The following is a 25,286-nucleotide window of genomic DNA, read 5'->3' as shown; positions in this document are numbered from 1 at the left end:
GGGAGTGGGGCTGTGTGCTTCCTGAAGTCCACAATAATCTCCACTGTCTTCTGGGCATTCAGCACATTCAGAGGCGGAGAAAGTCAGGGTTAGTTGAAGTAAACCTGCTGGGGAGCAGGTTAGCTTCACGGAGTGTGTCGTCATAGTGACTCACTCAGGATTAATCTAAACTCGCTTTGTGAAACCGAAAACCCAGAGTTTTTGTTAACTCAGGGTATACTTACTCAGAGTTTGCACTAAACCGGCTTCCTGAAACAGGGCCCAACATGTGAACTTTACTCTGACTTAGACTCACTCTGAGCAGTCAGGCAACATATTTGTAAATCAGCACATGGAGGTGTGGCCCTCTCACCCTCTTCAGGTTTAGTTCCGCCTCCTTCCAGGAAGCAGCTCACCTGTGTGTCTGTGTTTAGTGTCCAAGTGTGGATTGGAGCTTGTTGTTCGTGTATCTGTTTGAAGAAACTGTAAGTTTGCTTTGTGTCGTCCTTTAACAGTTTGTCTTTAGGAACTTTACTGTTTGTTTCTGCTCTGTAATATTTGGACCAGATGTTTAGCTCTTATTTCAGGACAAACTTTGGATCACTCTTGTGCTTGAAGATAAATCCACATGATTTTAGATTATTGATTGAGTGGAATCCACACTGGTTAACTCTGCACTGAAACATTTGTTACTGTGATAAACAGTTTAAATGAATCTGTTTGACACTGATCATCACTCATGGGACGTTTTTCCTTCTTTAACTGGAAACAATCAGATATAATCATTCTGTTCTTAGAAGTCGACTTTCAGGTTTTAATGAAGTGACATTGAAAAACAGAAAGTGAATCATCTCCAGCTCAGATCAGTTTACTGCAAACAAAGTTAATGAAAATGAAATCTAGAAGTTTACAAACAACATGAACAATTACTGCATTTTTTTAAATGAACTTTATAATATCTGCATGTGGAGGCTGGGATATTGTGCAGGAAAGTATTTGGATTTGTTATTGCGTTGTGTCGCTGTCATGTTCACTTTGTACTTTGTGTTTTAATCAGTGGATTTGAGTTTTCGTCTTCTAGTGTTTGAAGTTTTTAGTCAGTAATCGTTGGTCAGAGTGTGTTCTCTTGTGTTTTCCTGTTTGTTGCCCTCTTTTATAGTCCTTGCATTTTTTGATAAACATTTTGAATTTTGTTCCTCGTGAACAGTTTTAAGTCTGAATGAATGTGTGCTGTAAGTTATTTGAGCCAGTTGTCCTGGATTTGGCTTCAAAACTCTGCCGGCTAATGAAAATAGTCTTTTGTTACATTTATAGAGTCACTCAGTGGTACGTTTTCATGAAATAAATAATTGAACAGATATATGTTAAAATTATGTCAGTTGTATTAAAATAAACACAAGTAACTGTTGATAGATGATTTTTGGTGGTTTTGTGTCCCTTTGTGAATTTTATTTTTTAGATAAGACCAGAGGCCCACTGACTCTTTGCACCTCTAGTCTGGTCTCAGTAGTCAGTTCATTATTCTGTAAAAGACTGTTGTTGTTTTAGAGCAGGTAGTCATGTAAAGGTTAACATCGTCACACAGGATGCAATCAGAAGCTCAAGTAATGAAAATTAAGCATCACTCAGTACTGATTATCTGATATCAGAGTCATTATACATCAGACACTTGGTGAACTCGGTAACATCACACAAAACATTTTAATTCCTCATGTATATGATGGAAGCCAGTGAGGGAACTAATGCTGACTTAAATGAACAGCTCAGGATCCACTTCTACTCTTCTTTTCTATTGTAAACAATATTATGGGGATTGTATGTAAATATTGTAAGGATCTTTCTAATGTTTTATACCTTAAAGGTTTTTGAAACATCTCTTTATGCCTGTGTCTGTGAAAGAACTGATGTCTGCACATGGATTATTTTTCTATCAGTAAAGACTATTAATTCTGATGATATTATAGCTACTCTTCGTCGGTCTGTCTGTCAGCTTTATATTTAGCTACCTCCACCCTCAACCAGTTAATGTTGCTAAAGGCAATATTTCCAATTAGGGGTGGGTTTTTATAATCGATTCATCGATTAAAATCGATTCTGGCTTGGATAACGTAAAATCGATTCATTAAAATCCTGAATCGATTTTTTAATATAAATTTATTTTGCCCGAAATGCCAGAATCTCTGGTGACATCTCACAAAATTTCAAGAACCACCAAACAGTTAAGACAGTAAATGAGAGCAGGTACAGGGATTCTGCACATAGACTTAAACACACAGCGCGACCCGCGGATCAGAATCAGTTAGATGTCGCCTTTCTCACGGTCGGGGCTGAAAGCCGACAGCTCGCTGATTCTGATCTGTGGGCGGGTCCGCGCTTTGTGTTCACGCCCTTTATGCGCTGATTCTAAAGCTGTTAGTTTGATGTCTCTCCAAACAATATTGACCGAACCAGCAGCAAAAGAAGATCCAAACGCTTCACATAAACATCGTCATGAATTCACTCTGACTTTTACTGTTTTGCTTCCATCGCGATGCGCAGCTCTCTCTCTCTCTCTGTACTTTAAGAACAGTTTCCCTTTCTTCATTATTCGCTTGCTTGATACGCACAAGTCTACTGTTGCTTACAGCGCTGTCGGCTGCTGTTTTTTTCCCTTTTACATTCTTCCGAAAAGAAAACCTCATTTCTGCTGTTCAATACTGAACAAATTTAAACTTTTTAAAATTAGTCAAAATGCAAAACGCTTAGCCGTGTCTCTAATAAAACCGCTGTAACGTCAGAGGTAATGTTCATATGTTGATTAATGGTTTTCTTTCATTTTTGATGTACTGCAGAATATTTTTATAAAATCCCAGGCCAGGAAAATCACCTTCATGTTTTTCTTTGTTTTATCCTCAGCTACTTTGACACAAAGGCATCTGCTGTGACGCTCACACCTTGGATAAAGTCTTGCGAGTGTCAGCTTCCTTTTTATTGATACAAAAATATGTAAATGTACTGATCTGAATTATATTTCTGACTGTCAAAATTTCCCAGATTTAAATCGAATCGAATCGAATTAAATCGAATCGTGGATCGAATCGATTCGGGACCTTGTGAATCGGTATTGAATCGATTCTAGAAATCAGTGACGATACCCAGCCCTATTTCCAATCAAGGATGGTGGAATAGAACACAGCCAAAACTCGGTCTCCTCCTCTCTGATGTGATCAAAGGTGCTCGTCAATCATCTGTAATTCTTCTGTGCCTTTAAAAAAAAAACAAAAAAACCCCCAAAAAAACAACAAAAAACAACAACGTAGATTTAACAATAGAGAAAAACTTTTGTTCATTTGACTGAATATCCACCGAAGTGGGTGGACGAAATGGCGTCTTCAAGCACCAGATTCTATTTTAAACCAACAATCCGAAGAACGTTGGATTAGAGACAGGGAGGGGAACTGAACTGGCATCCAGACAGAGGATGAACTGGGTTAGAATAAAGACAGAAAATAAATTATTATTTTGAACTTATAATCACATAAATTTATTCTAATCACTAAATTCACAAAAAGTATACACTAAAATATAAACCCCAGTTACAAAAGAAAAATCAAACAATAACAGAAGTCCGTATTTTCACAAAAAAAGCAAAGCTTTTTTGCTCAGCTAGAGCAAATGAGAACAGGAAAAAAGATATTGCAATATTATGCAGCTCTTACATAAAAGGCTGCATAATAACAGAAACATCTTTTCTTTTAAGCCCAAATATGTACTTACTCCAGTGAGTAACTAAGTAATGTTCTGCATTACTTTTAAGAAAAGAAACCAGTAATGTGTAATATTTTATTTAACTTTTTGAGTGACCGCCCTAACAAAGCATGTGAAGTTTACTCTGACTTAAGTCTGAGTAGTCAGACAGCATTTTTCTGGAGTGAACACACACACACACACACACACACACACACACACACACACACACACACACACACACACACACACACACACACACGCACTCATGCACGCACGCACGCACACACTTTATTCTGGGCTGATAGACTATGAGGTCTTTTATTTATTATTCATTGATGTTGAACAGCAGTGTGGACAGAGCCTCTTCTTGGTGGGTCCCACTCTTGATGATGACTTATGCCATTGGCTTGAAGTTGACCTCTACTGTTGTTCACCACATTCACATTGAGTTCCTGGTGAAGAGTCTGGGGTTCCTGTTGATCTTGTACAGTTTTAGGCATTCCAAGCTCCAAGTGTGGGGCATCGAGTCAGGCTTTGTAATAAATCCAGGCAGTGCATAGGTTGGTCAGTCTGGCCTTGCAGTTTCGGGCAACGGCTCTGTCTACCAGGAGCTGGTGTTTTGTTCCTCTGGTAATCCTACAATTCTATTTTTGTGCCTCGCTCATGTATTAACTGTAAATGTTTGAAAAAAAATATTCGTTGAGCAGCTCTTGGAGCTTTTTTGTTTCAACAGTTTTCTGAATTCTCATCCTGATCACCAGCTCCATGCAGTCCTGTCTGGTGTTCATGGGCTTACAACAACATAATAAATCGATTATTTTTCAGGGTTAGTAATTATCAGTTTATTGAAAGATACAAACTCATTATGTTATTTTAATAATAACCAAAACTGCTTGGTGAATAATTGAATTAAATGACACAAGTTGAATTCTACTTTAAATCTGACAACATAAAGGCATATTTTCAGTAACTCTTCTGAAAATCTGAAAATCTGCCTCCTCCAACCTGTCCTACTTCAGGTAGAGTCCCTCCTCCTTCCATTAAACAGCTCACCCGTGTGTCTGTACCTGAGCTTGTTCTTTGTGTGTCTGTGAAGAACCTGTAAGTTTTATTTTTTTCCTCTTTTAACAGTTTGTCTTTAGTAACTTAAGCTTGAGATCTGTGGACTCTGTAGAAAACAACTCAAACTATTGTGTTTGGCAATCAGAAAAATGTTAACCAAACTCCTGATGTCTCTTTGCCTTTCTACAGCTCTTTTAATAACCTTTTGTTGCTGTTAATGCTTCAAAAAGATTGTGCATGCTGCAAACTGAAACTATGCTGCATGCAGTTTCTAGTTTTTCTAGTTTAAACATGTGAGGAATGTTTCCCTAGCTGCAAACATCGATAATCAGCTTTAATGTCTGCATGTGATTCCTACTCTTTAAACTCGAGTTTGTGAACTCTGCAGATTGGGACAGTTTTGCTTTTCTCTGTTAAAATCCCAGAACCAGAAATGTGTGAGGCTCTGCTCTGAGATCCAGAACCAGATCACATCTGGGTAGATTTTGGCATAGAAAAAGTGTTCATGTGAATTTGTGAGTGCCCTGATATACTCATTTCTAATTTACTCACTCGGCCTCTCTCAGTGAAAATCTTAGTACACTGAGCTGTCACTAAATGTTTCCTTCAGTCTAAATTAAAGCTACACAGTCAGAAAACACCAGTCTGGCATGAACTGAATTCAAGACCAGTTCTCTTACTTTGAAGCTCTGGCTCCTCCTTTCTCTGACTGGCTGTTCACATTAACCCTGAACTGAAGATTCGTATTACCAGTGAATCAGTGTGTCTACAGCTCTCTGCAAACTCAGCAGGAATAGTTAGTCTGAAGCTTTTAGCTCTAATGACCCTAAAGGTTTTTTTCATGGATCGGCAGAAATGTTTGAAAATGTTGTTCAAAATGTTGCTATGTGCACATGAATGATTTGTGTTTCCTCTGCAGGTGAAGGTAGAAAGTGTGTGTGTGTGTGTGTGAGCTGATGTGAATTCAACAACATGGATCAGTGTGAGGACAGAGAGGAGGGAGTCCCTCCCTCTAAAAGCACTCTGTGTGGGGAACATGAGAGCCAGACCAAAGAGCAGAGGTGAGATGACCATCTCTAACTGTCCATGACTCTTCTCCATGTCACAGCTCAGCACTCACATCACTGCTCCATCATTATTCGCAGGAACCAACCTGGACCTCCACCCTCCTTAATGAGTGACCGGTCTAAAAATGAAGCCATTGATTTTAAACACCAGCAGGTGTCTGCTGCAGAGAGGTGAGCAGTTATTAACATGAACTATTTGAACGTCAGCCAGGTGTCTGATTTAAATGGTGATGCTCGTTGTATTTTGTTTTTTTTATTAATCTTTCATGGTTTCATAAATGCATCTCTGTAGGAGACCACTGGCTAAAAGGACATACACAAAAAAACGAGGAACTAAATGTAAACATGAGCCTGAACCCAGCTGTATGTCCTTAAGGAGTAAACAGTCAAAACGTGACCCCATTGAATTTCAACAGCCGCCTGCTGGAGAGAGGTGAGCTGTTAGTAACACTCTTTCATGTCAGTACAGTGTCTGATTTAAATGATGATTCTTATTTTATTTTTTACTTTTATTAATCCTTCATGGTTTCAAAAATGTATCTCTGTAGGAGACCATTGACTCAAACAACATGCAGGAGAAAACGAGGAACTAAACGTATAAATGAACCTGGACCCAGCTGTATGTCCTTAAGGAGTAAACAGTCAAAACGTGACCCCATTGAATTTAAACATCATGGGTCTGCAGGATACAGGTGAGCTGTTAGTAACATGAAGTCTTTGAGAGGTATCCTGATGCATACTTAGTCATCCATTTAAGTTAATCCCAAAAAGATGATTCTGTTCATCTGGACGTTGTGTTTTCAGTGATAGAAACATGTTGTCACTCATACAAGTGACACTTTTTGGATTTACTTTCTTGGATTATTGACCATGCATCAAGACATTTTAACCCACTTTGTCAAGTACTGGCTTAAGCTAATATGACTATGAGCAAACAGCACATAAGATGGTTGATTGCCTGAACCACCTGTTGTTCAGCCTCAGATGCAGACAAAACAGGATTACTCCTAGAAGTCTTTAGATGAGCTCTTCAGTTAAGGGCCTTGGAGCAACAAGAAATCTTTAGGAAGACGCAGAACTAGCTCCTCAATGAATGTTTCAAAGAAACACATTTTATCATTAATGTGCTAAAATCTGAGGAGGAGTGGATGCCACAGAGACTTACAATGCGACCGTGGCTCAGGGGGTTGGGAATCGCATCTGTAACCGGAAGGTCACCGGTTCGATCCCTGGGCTCTCTGTCCTGGTCGTTGTGTCCTTGGGCAAGACACTTTACCCTACTTGCCTACTGGTGTTGGCCAGAGGGGTATGGCAGCCTTGCTTCTGTCAGTCTGCCCCAGGGTAGCTGTGGCTACAACTGTAGCTTGCCTCCACCAGTGTGTGAATGTGAGAGTGAATGAATAGTGGTATTGTAAAGCGCTTTGGGTGCCTAGAAAAGCGCTATATAAATCCAATCCATTATTATTATTATTATAATGCTTCTAGATGAGAATACTCCTCAAAGGGTGTTTGAATTCAGTAAGACAATCCAACTAGCACAGCATGAAAAGTCCAAGACTAACAAAGAAAGTTTTACTTAATTGTTGTTTACCAGAAACCACAACAAATTGAGTATTGAGAGACTTCCTAATCAATGGTTCTTGGTCAATGGTCATGACATTTTGCATATAAATGATCAAGTAACTGACCTCACAGCCCATTGTTCATTCTGTGGAGATTTCAGTCATTGTACAAAGGTATTGTTTATAAGGCTTAGGAAACCTGCAGTCAGCTGAGACTGAAGTATGAGTGACTAAATGTTTCTCCCATTGAAAATGCTACATCCAGATGAACAAAATCAACTTTTTGGGATCTTTGAGAGGTAAATAACTACCTGATGTTGTTAAAAAGAAGACTGTAACTGGGTGTAAATTTACACAAATGTGAGAGTTCTAAAAAAAAAAAAAAAGTAATACATTTAACTCTGTCTCTTAAGCTGGATGTAAACAAAAAATAAATGTTCAAAGTTTTAGAACATGTTTAGTGCCATCTTTGAACATTTGAGCCTGCTGCCAATAGACTTACATTACATTATTTCCTGACTAGTTACAGAATCAACAACAATAAAACTAAATATCAAGTTCAATGCTGAGTTGCTGAAACAATGAATTGATGTTCATAACAAGGATATACTCTCCACTTTCACTTGTTTTTCACTGAGATATCAGTTTTGTCAGTAGTTAGGTAACATTATGTTTTGTAAATCTATTGGCAGCAACCTACATGGTGACATCTGTAACAGCAAAAGATGGCGCTAAATACTTCTAAATCTAGTGTTTCAAACAGTATTTAAATCTAGGACAGTATTTAGAGCAGGGCTCTGACAAAAAAAAGTAGAGACGAAAAGCCCTGAGGAACTAAACATGAAAGAAATTAACTCCACAGAAAAATAAGCTTAATCATGGGCAAAACAAACTCAACAGGCACACAGGAATCACACAGGAGCTTATATTCAAAATATCAGCTGGATACACTACAAGCTCTAATTTGCTTTTCTCATGGAATATAAACCAGCAGATTGGCTACTTTTTTTCCTGGACTAGATGAACAGCTAAATATTGTTCAAGAGTTAAATTATATTGATGAGATGAACATCACTAGAAGCATCTGTTTCTTTTCCTTTCCTTGTCTCTCTGGAGACAGATTTCATGGGGACTAACTCTTCATGATTCCTCCACAGAGTGGATCAGGAGAGCTCAGAGGTTCCGAGGGGTCAGTCTGCCCAGCAGCATCAAACACAGCTGGACTCCATATTTATGGTCTGTACATGTACAAAACTTTTGTCTATGAAAGTTCTCAGTTATCCAGGTCATCGTAGTCAAAGGAGCTTGCAAAGAAAAGCGTCTGGACTTCTTTAAGTTGCTAGAAGACGTTTTACCTCTCATCCGAGAAGCTTCTTCAGTTCTAAGGTCAAATGGTGTGGAGTCCCAGATTTAAACATAGTGGGAGAATATCCCCCCAAAGAGGGAAAAATGGACCCCCTGATGATCCTCTAATCGCCTGAGCCAAGGTGTGAAAATGGGTCCCAATCAGCCAGGGTTTCAGGTGAGCTCATTGTGAAACCTGGCCCCACCTTATCATGCGAATTCCTGAGGTAAGATGGCCCAGGATGTTAGTGGGCGTTAAGGCGTCTGGGGAGGGAACTCAAAACTGGATTATAGATGGCAGACAGTTGGTGTCGTAAACCACCGCCTCTGTTCAAAGATGGTCGCTCACAGTGGACATAAATGGCTTCTTTCACTCCTCTCTCAAACCATCTGTCCTCTCTGTCCAAAATGTGAACATTGGTATCCTCGAAAGAGTGACCTTTGACCTTTAGATGCAGATGGACTGCTGAGATGAGATGATGAGATAGCCTTTATTTGTCAGTTGCAGGTCTTTTGCCCACAACCGAGATGACAGACCTTGCCGACCGTATATACAATACACAAACATCACATTGGGGAGACAGGTCAGGCTAGGTAGCGAGGAAAAAAAACATCGAAATGTGTAACACAAAAGGATAATACAGGAATGCACAGATATCAACACACCATAGCATAATAAACACAGACAAGCAACATGGGAAAGAGTTCCAGTGTGTACATCTGATCTGGGACCGCTGCAATCTTTCGACTGCGCCTCCAACTGACCCGATGTCCACATCAGAGGGGAGGTAAGCGTTGGAGGTGGCGTTGGATCCGGGGTAGGGAGGGTGATGCATCAATGAGTGCTTATCAGTATCAGTATATGGATGTGTGTGCGTGTCCAGAGTTCAGCTGAGACAGTGTCCTTCGCCCTGCCAGGCTAAGTAAATAGTCTTCCAGCCAACCCTGGTGGCCTTGCATGGAATAGGAAGGAACAGACTAAACACAGTCGTTATCAGGGTGTTTTGTTCAGCTCCGGCCTTGCAGCTGGCGCCGAAGGGGTATCCGCATAAGTGATGTTATTTTTTACTTTAGTGCGAACAGCTCATATGAATTTCAAAGCAGTTCTACAGTCCAACACTGGTCTCTCAATCTCCCGTTGGAAAGCCGCGAGCTTCGCCATACTTGACTTCTGTGATGTTGTCATTTCTTGTGCTCAAGGAGCTGACTTCTGAGGACTCACGGCAGTGTGCCTCCCCGAGATGTCATCCAATTTTGCGCCCAGAGATGTTATTCCGGGCTAGCCCTTCCGAGATGCATCCAGTCTGCAGTCAAAGATCTTATTCTGAGTATTCACAGCAGCCGTAGCCTCTCCAAGATCTTATCCGTGCTGACTCAATGAGCCTATTTTGAGAAACTCACGCCTCTCCCATCATTCCAATCCCAGCGGGCAGCCTTGTGGGAGTTTGAACAGCCGGTTCCGCTTTCTTAATTCTTCGATAAGTCAGGGCCAAGCCAGCTCTGATCAGCCAGAACCCTGTTACCATGGTTCCGAATAGGTAGATATCTTCAGCACTCAGGCTCACCCAAGCCCAAACTTCTCGTTGAGAAAGGGGTGTCTATTGCATTTAGGGACCAGTTGATTCAATCCATAATTCCTCTTTTAGGTTTTAGAGAACAGACTGTGAGAGAATGTTCCAGGGAAAATACAAAAAAACCACGAGACTAGACAAGGACATAAGCAGGGAAGATAAGGGAGAGGAGAAAAAGTGCGTCCGCCTCCTCCGAGAGCCAAAGAAGAGAGTCATGTCCTGTGGAGGTGGCTCTTCTGTGTTGTGCCATGCGCTTGTGAATCGGCTGTTTGGTCTCTCCAATGTAGAGGTCTGGGCATTCCTCGCTGCACTGTACAGCATACACCACATTGTTAAGTTTGTGTTTAGGAGTTTTGTCTTTCAGGTGAACCAATTTTGGTCTGAGTGTGTTGCTGGGTCTGAAATGCACCGGGATGTCATGCTTGGAGAAAACTCTCCTGAGTTTACATAGGGGATGACAATGTTGTTGCGTCTGTCCTTCTTATCCTCCCTCGCTGGTGTCTGATCTTCTTTTCTGTGCCTCTTTGCTGACATTATGAACGCCTAGTTAGGATAACCGCATGTTTTGAGTGCTTCCTTTAAAGTCTCAGTCACCCTCTCCAGTGCCAAAGTCCCTCCGTCCAACCTCACAATACAAGAAAAGAAGGCCGTCGCTTCCCTGAGCAAAGACTACAACATCACTGTTTTACCAGCTGATAAGGGAAGATGCACCGTGGTCCTAAACACTACACATTACCACACAAAGATCACTACTCTCCTCAGTGACAACAATACCTACGAAGCCTTAAAGCGAGACCCCACAATCCGCTACAAAAAGAAAGGTATAGGTTGCCTTCAGGACCTTGAAAAGGACAAAATCATTGACCGCCTTACATATCACCGCCTTTATCGAGAGATTGCCATACCCTGCATTTACGGACTTCCTAAAATCCACAAGGAAGATGTCCCACTCATAGTCAGTAGCAAAAACTCAGCCACTTATAACATTGCAAAACACTTTGCTACCATCCTTGCACCTCTTGTGGGGAACACCCACATCAAAAACTCCACCGACTTCACCGAAAGGTCCAGAAACTTACCCTGGATTCAGATGAAACCATGGTGTCCTTTGATGTAGTCTCTCTTAACTTGCATACCCACCACAGAGGCCGTGGAGACAGTCAGAAAACAACTACAAGACGACAGCTCCTTGGAAGACAGGACCAACTTCACACCCGATCAGATCTGCACACTGTTAGACCTCTGCCTTACCACAACATACTTCAAATACAACGAAGGCTTCTACAGACAAAAACATGGCTGCGCCATGGGCTCCCCCATGTCACCTATTGTAGCCCAGACCTCTACATTGGAGAGACCAAACAGCCACTTCACAAGCAAATGGCACAACATAGAAGAGCCACCTCCACAGGACAAGACTCACCAGTCCATCTGCATCTTAAGGATAAAGGTCACTCTTTCACGGATACCAATGTTCACATTTTGGACAGAGAGGACAGATGGTTTGAAAGAGGAGTGAAAGAAGCCATCTATGTCCACTGTGAGCGACCATCTTTGAACAGAGGCGGGGGTTTACGACACCAACTCTCTGCCATCTATAATCCAGTTTTGAGTGTCCTCCCCAGATCCCTTAACACCCACTCACATCCTGGGCCATCTGACCTCAGGAATTCGCACTATAAGGTGGGGCCAGGTTTCACAATAAGCTCACCCGAAACCCTGGCTGATTGGGACCCATTCCCACACCAGTTTTCACACCTTGGTTCAGGCGATTAGAGGATCATCAGGGGGTCCTGTTGTCCCTCTTTGGGGGGATACTCCCACTAGGTTTAAATATGGGACTCCCCACCATTTGACCCTAGAACTGAAGTAGCTTCTCGGATGAGAGGTGAAACATCTTCAAGCAACTTAAAGAAGTCCAGACGCTTTTCTTTGCAAGCTCCTTTGAACACTTACTTTTACAACTTCATGCTGCTCTTTATGCAACAGTGGATAATCAGTATTTGGCTCCATGATTTCAGTATGATTGGGTCATTCATGAAGTATTCTGTTCCAGCTGCTGGAGGACAACATCATCAGCTTTGTGAAGAAAGAGCTGAAGAAGATCCAGAAGGTTCTGAGTCCAGATTACCCAGAATGCTTAGAGAGTCAAAGGGAGGAGGAAGAGCAGAGGAGGAGCAGCAGAGAGGCATTTGTGAAAATCACCCTGGACTTCATGAGAACAATGAAGCTTGATGAGCTGGCTGACCGTCTGCAGAGAAGTAAGTGGATTTCACTAAAGATTTAAGTTGCTGGTGTAAAGAATTTACTAATTTCAAAATAAATAGAACAACACATAACAATGATGATATATGGAATTTTAATTGTCTATACATTTTTTTTAAACAGTACCTTATGTTGTACTTTTTTTGTTGGTTTATTCTCTGAAAATGTCTAGATGCCATTTGTCCTCACAAACTTAAATCTACACTAAAGGAGAGGTTCCAGTGTGTGTTTGAAGGGATCGCTAAAGCAGGAAATCCAACCCTTCTGAATCAGATCTACACAGAGCTCTACATCACAGAGGGAGGGACTGCAGAGGTCAATGAAGAACATGAGGTAAGACAGATTGAAAAGGTATGCAGGAACCGAGACAGACCAGAAACATCAATCAGAGAAGAAGACATCTTTAAAGCCTCACCTGGACGACTTGAACCAATCAGAACAGTGCTGACAAAGGGAGTGACTGGTATTGGAAAAACAGTCTTAACTCAGAAATACATTCTCGACTGGGCAGAAGACAAAGCCAACCAGGACATCCAGTTCATATTTCCATTCACTTTCAGAGAGCTGAATGTGCTGAAAGAGAAAACGTTCAGCTTGGTGGAACTTGTTCATCACTTCTTTACTGAAACCAAAGAAGCTGGAATCTGCAGTTTTGAAGACTTCCAGGTTGTGTTCATCTTTGATGGTCTGGATGAGTGTCGACTTCCTCTGGACTTCCACAAAACTACAATCCTAACTGACCCTAGAAAGTCCACCTCAGTGGATGTGCTGCTGATAAACCTCATCAGGGGCAAACTGCTTCCTTCTGCTCACCTCTGGATAACCACGCGACCTGCAGCAGCCAATCAGATCCCTCCACAGTGTGTTGACATTGTGACAGAGGTGAGAGGGTTCACTGACTCACAGAAAGAAGAGTATTTCAGGAAGAGATTCAGAGATGAGGAGCAGGCCAGAAGAATCCTTTCTCACGTCAAGACATCACGAAGCCTCCACATCATGTGCCACATCCCAGTCTTCTGCTGGATCACTGCTACAGTTTTGGAGAATGTGCTGAAAACCAGAGAGGGACGTCTGCCGAAGAACCTGACTGAGATGTACATCCACTTCCTGGTGGTTCAGGCCAAAGTGAAGAAGGTCAAGTTTGATGAAGGAGCCCAAACAGATTCACACTGGAGTCCAGAGAGCAGGATGATGATTGAGTCTCTGGGAAAACTGGCTTTTGATCATCTGCAGAAAGGAAACCTGATCTTCTATGAATCAGACCTGACAGAGTGCGGCATCGATATCAGAGCAGCCATAGTGTTTGCAGGAGTGTTCACACAGATCTTTAAAGAGGAGAGAGGACTGTACCAGGACAAGGTGTTCTGCTTCATCCATCTGAGTGTTCAGGAGTTTCTGGCTGCTCTTCATGTCCATCTGACCTTCATCAACTCCGGAGTCAATCTGCTGGAAGAGCAACAAACCACCTCCCAGAATCCTGAAACAACAGAATCTTCAGCGTCTCACTTCTACCAGAGTGCTGTGGACAAGGCCTTACAGAGTCCAAACGGACACCTGGATCTGTTCCTCTGCTTTCTCCTGGGTTTTTCACTGCAGACAAGTCAGACTCTCCTACAAGGTTTGCAGACACAGACAGGAAATACTTCACAGACCAATCAGGAAACCGTCCAGTACATCAAGAAGAAGCTCAGCGAGAATCTGTCAGGAGAGAAAAGCATCAATCTGTTCCACTGTCTGAATGAACTAAATGATCGTTCTCTAGTGAAGGAGGTCCAGCGATACATGTGCTCAGGATGTTTCTCCATACGTAATCTTTCCCCTGCTCAGTGGTCAGCTCTGGTCCTAATCTTAGTCTCATCAAAAAAAGATGTAGACCCAAAGACATTTTCTTCAGATGACGTTCTTCTGGAGCTGCTGCCAAAAGTCAATGCCTCTAATAAATCTCTGTAAGTAAATATGTGCTGGTGCCTTTATTTGGTAAATGGTTATTCTAGTTAACATAAAGCAGTTTGAAAACAGCTGTAATGGTTCAGGGTTTTTTAAAAATATATAAAACATTTACATTATCATCAGTACTCAATCCAACTGTTAATGCATATGTAGCGGCAACGATTGTCAGCATTTCTGACAAAGAAACTAGGTGCAATTGTTATTAAAGTGATGTCCAGACCCACCCTGTAGTGAATACACAAGTGCTAAACATAAACTCTTCAAAAACATTTTGTTCATACCAAAACCACATGGAAAAAAACAGTGTTCTGTTACTGCACTGTTCTCTCTTCAGTTCTACCTCATTTCCAAAATACTGCTCTGCTACATTCGGCCTTGCTTGTACAATCACCCAAATTTCACCAGCTGCTGGTGAACTGAATCATTTTCCTCATGTTGCTTGTGGTTCCTGTTGCCAGTTCTAAGAAAAAAGTCTTTATTTTCTACAACTTTGTCTCATTTCCCTCACCCTTGATTCCTCTATGCTGGTTAGTCCTGTCCTCCCTTTCAGTCTTTGTGGTGGTTTTGTATTCAGTTGGATATTTAATTTCTTACTGACTTCTATCAGTCAAAGAATTGCTTGCTTTTTTTTTTTAGTCCACATGTCCTCTGCATCCTGCACTTTGAGTCAGTCCTGTTCCACAAACTGTGCGATTCTTGACAGTTTGTGACAGAATGCCATGACCAGTATGGACCTGTGAAAAGGTACCATTAACACTGTGGAAAATAAGGCATTAGACTGCTGAATTTAGGTGTCAAAAACTGTGGTAGAGCACTACAAAGGATGCCTTATTGTAAGGCTAAAAAAAAAAAACCCCGATTGACAAAAAATACATTTTCCTTGCTGCTTTACTTTTGGTTTTACCTGAGAACAATAATTTTCCTCTTAAGTTGATATTTTAGCTAATTTTCTTTATGGACACATTTTAATCGGAACACTGTTTATATAAATTTGTTTAGTTTAATCCCAAACTGCATTACTCTTTCAGACTGAGTCTCTGTAACCTGTCAGAGACAAATTGTGAAGCCCTGTCCTCAGTCCTCAGCTCCCAGACCTCCAATCTCAGAGAGCTGGGCCAGAGTAACAGCAGCCTGCAGGATTCAGGAGAGGAGCCCCTGTCTGACGGACTGAAGAGTCCACAGTGTAAAACTCTCAGGTCAGATCAAATGAAATATATATATATATATATATATATATATATATATATATATATATATATATATATATATATATATGAATTGTCAAAAATGAATTAAAGATCAAGGTAAAAAATACAATTATTATTGCCAAATGTTTTAGTCCTTTAGTCCTGATTACTCTTTAGCAGTTTTGTTTGGTTTGTTTTTCAGAGTGATGGGCTGTAACCTCTCAGAGAGAAGCTGTGAAGCTTTGTCCTCGGTTCTTCGTTCTCAGTCCTCTAGTTTAGGAGAGCTGGACCTGAGTAACTCCAACCTGCTGGATTCAGGAATGAAGCTTCTTTGTGATGGACTGAAGAGTCCAAACTGTAAACTGAATACACTTAGGTCAGACCAAGCTATATATATATTTTTTCATCTGATGACAGAATTAATAAATTAAATGTTTTGGCTAAAGGAATTACAGGGTCCAGAGGAAAAAAACAGTATTAGATATTGATAAAATAATAATTCAAAATTTCACTTTAAAAACAAATTATTTTTTCAATGGTTACTAATCTGTAATCTTTCAGACTGAGTCACTGTAGCCTCTCAGAGAGAGATTGTGAAGCTCTGTCCTCAGTTCTCAGCTCCCAGTCCTGCAGTCTGAAAGAGCTGGACCTGAGTAACTCTGACCTGCAGGATTCAGGAGTGAAGCTTCTGTCTGTTGGATTAAAGAGTGCAAACTTTAAACTGGAAACTCTCAGGTCAGGTTCTACTGATTATCATCTAAAATCTATATTCAATTGTTGTATAAAAGTGAACCTTTAAAGAATTGTATTTGAGATTTTTCATAATCACATTTCTTTTGTGATGTATTCAAAGAATATTATGTTGCACTAGTAAAGTTAGAGATTTGGGGCAATTTGTCCATATTATATTCTATTAAATTCTGCTCTTTGCATACTTTTGGAGGCAAAGAAAAACTCAAGGCTCAAAGTGGTCTAACTCATGATCTTTATTTCCATTCCCGAGAATGGGAAGCTGTTAGGCGCTCTCATGCACCCACAGCTCTGAAAAAAATCACAAGATGAATCTGTATGTGTCTAGTTTGGCTATGTCACACACACATAGGGGCGGATCTAGAGAAATATTCTTGGGGTGGCAAGGAAATCAAATGGGATGACAAAATCAAAGCCCCCCCCCCCCCCCTCCCCCAAACACACATGCAGGTGGTTACATATGGTTAATTACACACTTTAGTTACATAAAACATGTGAGTTTTGATCTTATGTACTGTATAGCCTGTATAATAAATAAACATGTAGCCCAATAAGTATAAAATCCAGAAAGCTACACAACATGGTTCATTTACAAACACAAGTCTAACTTAAGTTTCACAGTTTTTTGTTAGAAAACAATCAAATTGTTAGATGCTTAAATTACACAAAATGTCAGAAATCTGCACTGTCATGAACAAAAATTTAAACCTAATTTTTCATGATTTGTTGGATTAACCCACTGAGGTCTGAAATACAACCGGCCATTTTTGACTCCTTTTGAGTTTACGTTTCTATTTCACCATCAGATTGTTTCATTTTATTTTTTTCCCCTTGCCTTGTTTGGTGTGATTCTTTTCAGCTCAACTTATTATTTAGCTCAATTTAGTTGTTTTGACTGACATACTGCATTAGTATTACTGATCTGAAATCACACAAAGAACTTAAAATCCGAGTTGTATTTTTTTACTGTAAAAAAACCCAGTAAACTTGAAATGCAAATATAAATTGTACATTTTGTAAACATATACAGCTATTTATCTAAAAATGCAGCCAATACACCTGCCGTTGTTTTTTTCATTTTCTACAACCATTTAAAAATATTACTAAAACTAAAATGAGAGAACAATCAGGTGTCGCAATAAGATGCCCCACAAATGATGTGTACCAGTAAAAAAAGGGTTTGTCCACCAAAAGACAGAGGAGAACAGCACAGGAATAAACCTGCAGGCCTGACAACAGGAGGTGTATCATTCCGCTGGTTTTCTACTTAGTGACAGTGTTTACACTGCAATGTGCCTTCGTGACATTCATTCGTGCCCTCACTGATACACAAAACAAAACAACGACTACACAACAGAACAACTACACAAGACCACACAACACACTAAGTAAACACTCCACACTAAACGTCACAAATCTCCCACATCTAAAAACTCTTTCGCTCTGTCTCGCTGCCATTACCGTCACTCCCAAAACTTTTCCCTCTTCCTAAACAATCAAATCCCACATATTGACTTTTTTTAAAAATTGGTCGACATGGTACATTTTTCCACCGACAGGAAAGCATGTGGCTTTTTTTCCTTTCTTTACTGTTTTCGCGCTGTCCTTAGAAAACGCTTAAAAAACACACACACACAAAAACGTGACGACAGTATTTAGAAAAAAGCGTGGCTTATATATATTATCATAACTCTGGATTTACTGGCCTGTAATTAAAATTTAAAAACTTTGAAGTCTGAACTTTCAATGTGGGCTGAAACAGAGACTCAGCAGGGCTGCAGCTTATGTCAGCTTACATCAGTCATGTGATTTGGAGGTCCAGCGTGTCCGTGGACCACAAAGGGTTAATAACACTCACCTTCCTTCCATTTCCAGAGTGTAACATCCAACCACCTGTGTACAATCCGAAATTCCCATGGTGTTGTTCAAAATGTGCTCTGGCCGGTCCTGCTTTGGGCTGAACCATTTGTTAATGGTGGAGGGGGGGGGGGGGGGGGGGGGGGGGACACTATCCAATATATTCAGTTTTAGTATTTATATTCACTGTTGACTGTAACTACGCTCAAACTGTTAATGCTATCTTATTTTAATAAACAACAGTGTCACATGCAAAACTGGGGTGGCAAGAGATCATTTTAGCGTGGCACTTGCCAACCCATGCCACCCTTCTAGATCCGCCCCTGCACACACACCCTCAGTTTACTCAGTTCCTCTTTCTTTGTGTCAGATTTCTGGTGCAGCTCTGCGCTAAACTTCCTCTTTTCTTCACTTCTTCTTTCTAAAGTCTATTGCCAGGGCAACTTCTCACCCTTTGACTTAGTTCTTTGTCACCTCTGGGCCTGGTTTATAAAGGCCTATACATAAAACAATATAATCAGAAAATAAGCATTATGAATATATATTTAAATCCCAACAGACCCCCTTTTTAACTAATTTTCTTAGTTAACCTAATTAACTGACTCCCTCAATAACTAGTGTGAACTAAAAACAGATATAATTAACTTTTTCTGGTAAAAAAAAATCCTACATTACTTTTGTCACTCTTTGGAAACAGCCTCTATAGAGTTAACCCGTTTCCTCTTTAAAAATTTACTCCTGGTTTTTCACTCCCTTTAATGGGTAGCACATATCCGGCCTTAACACTATTTTTGGGCAAGTTACATAACATAGAAATCCTACCAACTATCACTGTCCTTAGTTTAGGTCTTTACTTTTAGTTTAGGTCCTTAGTTTGTATTTTGTTTATTGTTTTTTTTTCATCTCTCTGAGATCATCCCTTCTTCTTGCCCTCACTCTGCCACCAGTAATGGTAGATGGTCCTTTTGAAGACTGAAGATATTGAATAATGTTATTGTATCTGAAATACAGAAAATCATTGTTCACAGATGGATTGTTGTTTTGTGTGTCTGCAGTCTGTCAGGCTGTCTGATCACAAAGGAAGGGTGTACTTCTCTGGTCTCAGCTCTGAGCTCCAACCCCTCCCATCTGAGAGAGCTGGACCTGAGCTACAATCATCCAGGTATATCAGGAATGAAGCTGCCGTTGGCTGGACTAAAGGATCCAAGCTGGACACTGGACACTCTCAGGTATGGAGGGAATGTCTGATAGAGACCTGGAAACATTTCCTGTGGCCTTCGCTCACTTCCTATTTGTTTCATACACATGTCACATGAAACGATCCATAAAGGATAGGAGGTCTCCAGGGAGACCAACATATCTCAGTATTATTAACAGTTCAGATTAAGGAAATATTTATCCCAGAACACAACAACCATTGGAACCAGAAGGAACTGTTGGGCTTGCTTTATCAAAAGAATAAAATCACTATTCTATTTTTAGAGCTGTGGTAGAAACTGAGAACTACAGGGAGATGTTCTCTGTAGACTTAAAGAAAAGCAGCCCTGCAGTAAGGGATTTATGTGTTTCTAGTGCTTTTCATAGACAAAAGTAGCAATGTGATTTTGAAAGCCAATACACAATATACAATAATGGAACTGGAAACAGTCCAATGTCTTGACACATAGTGAATCATCCAGGTAAGTAAATCCCCAAAATATGATTCCACTGATCAATGGCCATGAGTAGCATTCACAGAGAGCCATTCCTCACAGAGAGAGGAATGGCTGCAATCACAGCATTGATCCAGTGAAACAGAAGAGGAATATAAAGATGATGAAGGTCACAGTTTGAATCAGTCATATTTCTTTCAACACAGTGGCATACTGACAGATCCAGGATCAAAATCATCATCAGTTTGAGCAACATATGGATTGAAGAGAATTTGTAAAAATGTTGGACTGTTCCTTTATCAGTGTTTAACAGTATGTGTGTGAGAGCCATGTAATGTCCATGTGTGCATGCTGACTGTGCTGGTCTGACCCTCCTCCTCCTTTCAGGGTGGAGCCTGCTGGAGTCCGATGGTTGAGACCAGGTCTGAGGAAGTGTAAGTGTGTTTTTAATGTGATGCATGAAAACAAATCAGCACTCATTCAACCATCATCAAACTTTCACATCACTTATTCACATCTCGGATGTCAGGAGTCATCATCAAAGTGTCAATCAATGATCAATGGATCAATAACTGCAGCTGAATTGTGTTTGTTCTCTCCATCAGATTCCTGTCAACTCATAATCGACACAAACACAGTAAACAGACACATTAAACTGTCTGACAACAACAGCAAGATGACACATGTGGAGGAGGTTCAGTCATATCCTGATCATCCAGACAGATTTGATTATTTTTATCAGCTGATGTGTAGTACTGGTCTGACTGGTCGCTGTTACTGGGAGGTCGAGTGGAAAGAAACAGTTGAAATATCAGTGAGTTACAGAAGAATCAGAAGAAAAGGAGGCAGTAAGGACTGCGTGTTTGGATGGAACGATCATTCCTGGAGTCTGATCTGCTCTGAATACGGTCCTCATTATGTCATGTACAATAACAGAGTGACATTCATCACCTCCTCCTCCTCCCCTGTCTCTAACAGAGTAGCAGTGTATGTGGACTGTCCTGCTGGCACTCTGTCCTTCTACAGAGTCTCCTCTGACACTCTGATCCACCTCCACACCTTCAACACCACATTCACTGAAACTCTTTATCCTGGGTTTGGGTTCAATCCTGGTGCCTCAGTGTCCCTGTGCTGAGTTGGGTGTAAAGAGTGTCCTTCTGTTAGAGAAACACTCTGACTGCTGAACAGTTCAGTCTGTACATGTCTGTCTGTTTCACTCAGAAACACGTTTTCAGATTCATGGATTCAATCAGTTGATGTTTTAAACTGTTCTAAATGATTCCTTGTAAACTTCTTCCTCTTCAGTCCTTTAGCAAACAAATGTTAACATGTAGATACTAGACTAAGATGAATCATTTCATCTGAATTCAGTGAATGTGATCTTTGATCTTTAGGAAATTAACATAATTCGTTTCGTCATTTTATAATATTAAAATATTTAAAATCAATCCAATGTATTTGAAATGTCAGATATAAAAATCAAGCACTTCGCTCTCGCACTGCAGGCCTACTTGTTGTTCCTAGAGTATTTAAAAGTAGAATGGGAGGCAGAGTGTTGGGTTTAGATTTTATTATTGTCATTTGTATTAGGAAACATTTAACCATATATGCTTAGAGGTGTATAATCAATTGTGTAGTGATAAGTTGTGTGATCTTTAACAGGCTACAGAGGCTTGGTGTGTATTCCACACTGGAATGCACCCCTGCATCTTGGGGGCATGGGAAAAGTTTGCATCTTGTCTTATTGTTTTATGGTAGGATTAACGTAGCTACGTCTGTTCTAGTCTAAGTGCTTTTCTGTTTAGATGAACTGCTGGACTTCCTCACCGGGGGGGGGGGGGGGTCTAGTCTACCCTCTTCCTGACCAAGGATGTTATATGACCCTTTGATCAGCAGTCACACACACACACACACACACACACACACACACACACACACACACACACACACACACACACACAGTATTCTTTGTTCACATGTATACCTATGTAAGATGCTATATGTTAATGACCCTATGCATATTCATGTAACCACAATAAAAGGAGTGCTATGGGGAGCCTGGCTGAGAGTCTGACAGTGGTCAAGTGGTGGAACGACGCTTGGCTCCAGCCAGGTCTCCCTCATGCATGAGTAACCAGAGAACTTTGGTGCCTTGAGTCTTGCTTTTTGCTGCGTAGCAGATTGTCCTTAACGTTCCAGCGAATAGGTTTATGCTACAAACCTATCACAGAGCCTTCAGTTTTCAGGCCCCTCTTCTGTGGAAACAGCTTCCTGTTTGGATTCAGGAGACAGACACTATCTCTACTTTTAAGATTAGGCTTCAAACTTTCCTTTTTGCTAAAGCATATAATTAGGGCTGGACCAGGTGACCCTGAATCCTCCCTTAGTTATGCAGCAATAGTTGTAGGCTGCTGGGTACTGAGTGTTTCTTCTTCATTCACCACGTGTGTATACAAGCCGTATGCCTTTAATTATGAGTTACTGTATTATTGTCTTTACCTTACAATATAACATGTAAATATAAAGCACCTTTAGCTGACTGCTGTGCTATATGAATAAAATTTAACTGAAGGTAACACTGTAATGTGTGTGTGTGTGTGTGTGTGTGTGTGTGTGTGTGTGTGTGTGTGTGTGTGTGTGTGTGTGTGTGTGTGTGTGTGTGTGTGTGTGTGTGTCCTGGAACTACCTGCGGTACTGTAAGACAAATATGGACCAGTTCTAGGTTGGCAGAAGTGTTGGGCAAAGCACAGTGAAAAGACCAGAACTTTAAATGAAAAGCCGGCATCTTTAATTAAATAATGGATTGCATTTATATGGCGCTTTTCAAGACCCTCAAAGCACTTTACAATACCACTATTCATTCACTCTCACATTCACTCACTGGTGGAGGCAGCTACGGTTGTAGCCACAGCTGCCCTGGGGCAGACTGACAGAAGCCAGGCTGCCATATCGCGCCATCGGCCCCTCTGGCCAACACCAGTAGGCAGTAGGTGAAGTGTCTTGCCCAAGGACACAACAACTGAGACCATCCGAGCCAGGGCTCAAACCGGCAAACTTCCAACTACAAGACGAACTGCCAACTCTTGAGCCACGATCGCCCCTAAGTAAACACAAACAAAGAAACAAAACCAAATCAGTGACAGTTGAGTAGGTCATGCTTAACCTTCCATAGTTAAGATAATTTTAGTTATTGTACTAAATTACACACCGAGGTTATTCTTTAAGCTTTAGTTCTTGATTTACAAATAAGATTTAAACTAAAACCTTCAGTTTCACAATCCACTTACTAAAGACCATCTGAGAGTCTGAGGGTCTCAAACCGGTCTGTCCTGCAGGGCTAGTAAAGACAACTTAGTGCTATGAGCTCATTGAATTTATGCCCACTACTGATGACATGAATAGCAGGTTCTGTCTTTCCTTGCATGAGCTCTTGCTTTCAACCCAATTTGGTGCACTGATGCTTAAACACAGAGTTCCTATAGAAAAAAAATCTGGTTGCTGCAGTTACTGCATCAGACTCGCCATCTGATGTCTCGTGTGTGTGAGTCTGTCTCACTACACATGCAGAGGGGGAGAGAGGAAAGTCTGAGCCTCGTCCGATGGCTGGAAAGCAATGCAATAAAACCTGGACTGCATAAAACAGACTTTATATTTACAACACAAAAATCACAATAAAGACACAAAATAAATCATTTGTGACTCTGAGGGGAAAAAAAACAAAATGGCGACAGTTTTTCCTCTTGTCGCTAGCTTCAATGTGACAAAAACGCAAATTCAGATCATCGTGCAAAGGAACTGTGTTTAGTTATTTACATGAACAAAAAACACACGTCACAGTCTGTTTGCTTTTTCTACTTTTACCCAGCAAAGAGAAAAGCTTCAATTACCTCAGGCTTCAAATACCAAGTGTGCATGTGACAAGCAAACTTTTTCTAAATTCAAATAAAACATCATAAAATTCACCAAAACTCTCCGTTTGTTTTTCCAAAACTTCAACAGTCACCAGTTTTTCTTTGAGTAAGAAGACCTTTGTATTTTCCAAATCCCTGATTCTTGTCTCTGGTGTTTTTTTTTCACAAAGCTAACTCGCGCTTACGGGAAGAAGTGGGAAAGGTTCCATTAAAGGAGCATTCCCATAAACTATTTGTTTTAACAAGAGTTTTTACACACGTTTGTTCAATTCTTTACAGCATGAATGTGACTCATGATGACTTTCTCTTTAATCATATTTATTCTTATATTTTGTATGGTATTATTTCCTGTTGTGTTATTGTAACAGTTGTAACCACGGTTACATGTGCGCTTCAGAAGCTCCACACAGCGTGAAACAGTGTGGAGCTTCCCATCCCTTTCTCGTGTTTCCTTCTCATAGTTCCTCTCTTCTGAACTTGGTGTCCCAGTTGATCATCTCTGTGTGATCCTACATGTGAAGCTGATGGGAGCAGTCTGTAATGTTTCACCTGCTTTCACTTCATCTTTTCGTTTTTTCACTTCTGCACTCACTTCAACCAAGAGGTCGCCTCACACTTTCTCCTTATCGCCTTTTTGATGGACAGGGTGGTAAAAACTCCCTACTGATGTCATTTTATCTCAATTCAAGTCAAAGTCAAAGCAAACGTTATTGTCATCTCTCTATATACATTACAGTATACAGAGAAACAAGACGACGCGCCAACTTTGAGCTCGCTATTCCGGTTCTCCGAACACACCTGTTGTTGACGATTAGTATAGCTGGATGAAGTAATGTGAGATCACTGGGTGTCGTAAAAGGGGCTACGCATCGATAGTAGAAACTTTGATCGGCAACCCTTTGATTGGTCGGCGAAAATGTCGAAGGGGCGTGCTCGGTATTTTTCGGCAGCAGAGCAAGAACTCTTGAGTGAGGGATTTCAGGAGTTTCAGAGTTTAATTAAAACACAAGGGAACACTGCAAAGGCTGCAAAAGCAAGGAGAGAGGGCTGGCAGAAAGTTGCTGACAAATTAAACTCGTAAGTAATTTAATAATAATAATAATAATAATGGATTGGATTCATATAGCGCTTTTCAAGGCACCCAAAGCGCTTTACAATGCCACTATTCATTCACTCCCACATTCACACACTGGTGGAGGCAGCTACGGTTGTAGCCACAGCTGCCCTGGGGCAGACTGACAGAAGCCAGGCTGCCATATTGCGCCATCGGCCCCTCTGGCCAACACCAGTAGGCGGTAGGGTAAATTTATTATATTACACTATATTATATTATAGTATATTACATTATATCCTCTTTCATATTAGAGCAACAACAGGACCCACTAGAACATGGGAACAAG

General features: G+C 40.8%; 1 protein-coding gene across 2 annotated transcripts; it reads left to right on the top strand.

Annotated features, from left to right (window-relative positions):
- Positions 1-384: 384 nt before the first annotated feature.
- On the top strand, positions 385-21,936 carry LOC146672474 (protein NLRC3-like). Of its 2 annotated transcripts, XM_085385889.1 has the most exons (15): positions 385-464; positions 4,728-4,813; positions 5,704-5,831; positions 5,916-6,008; positions 6,130-6,270; positions 6,386-6,529; positions 8,557-8,635; positions 12,371-12,575; positions 12,752-14,525; positions 15,558-15,725; positions 15,919-16,092; positions 16,278-16,451; positions 19,379-19,552; positions 20,363-20,409; positions 20,581-21,936. In XM_085385889.1, the coding sequence occupies exons 3-15, from the start codon at positions 5,743-5,745 to the stop codon at positions 21,108-21,110; spliced, it is 3,792 nt and encodes a 1,263-aa protein (XP_085242015.1). In that variant the 5' UTR covers positions 385-464; positions 4,728-4,813; positions 5,704-5,742; the 3' UTR covers positions 21,111-21,936. The 2 variants fall into 2 exon arrangements, with proteins under 2 accessions (XP_085242015.1, XP_085242024.1); XM_085385898.1 differs by lacking the exons at positions 15,558-15,725; positions 15,919-16,092; positions 16,278-16,451.
- Positions 21,937-25,286: the final 3,350 nt, after the last annotated feature.

The sequence above is a fragment of the Rhamphochromis longiceps genome, linkage group LG3 (assembly GCF_057381845.1).
Source record: "Rhamphochromis longiceps isolate RC_006_pf linkage group LG3, R_longiceps_female_GT1.1, whole genome shotgun sequence".
Taxonomy (NCBI): domain Eukaryota; kingdom Metazoa; phylum Chordata; class Actinopteri; order Cichliformes; family Cichlidae; genus Rhamphochromis; species Rhamphochromis longiceps.
Note: the sequence above shows the minus strand (reverse complement) of the source record. Positions and strands in the feature narration are given on the sequence as shown.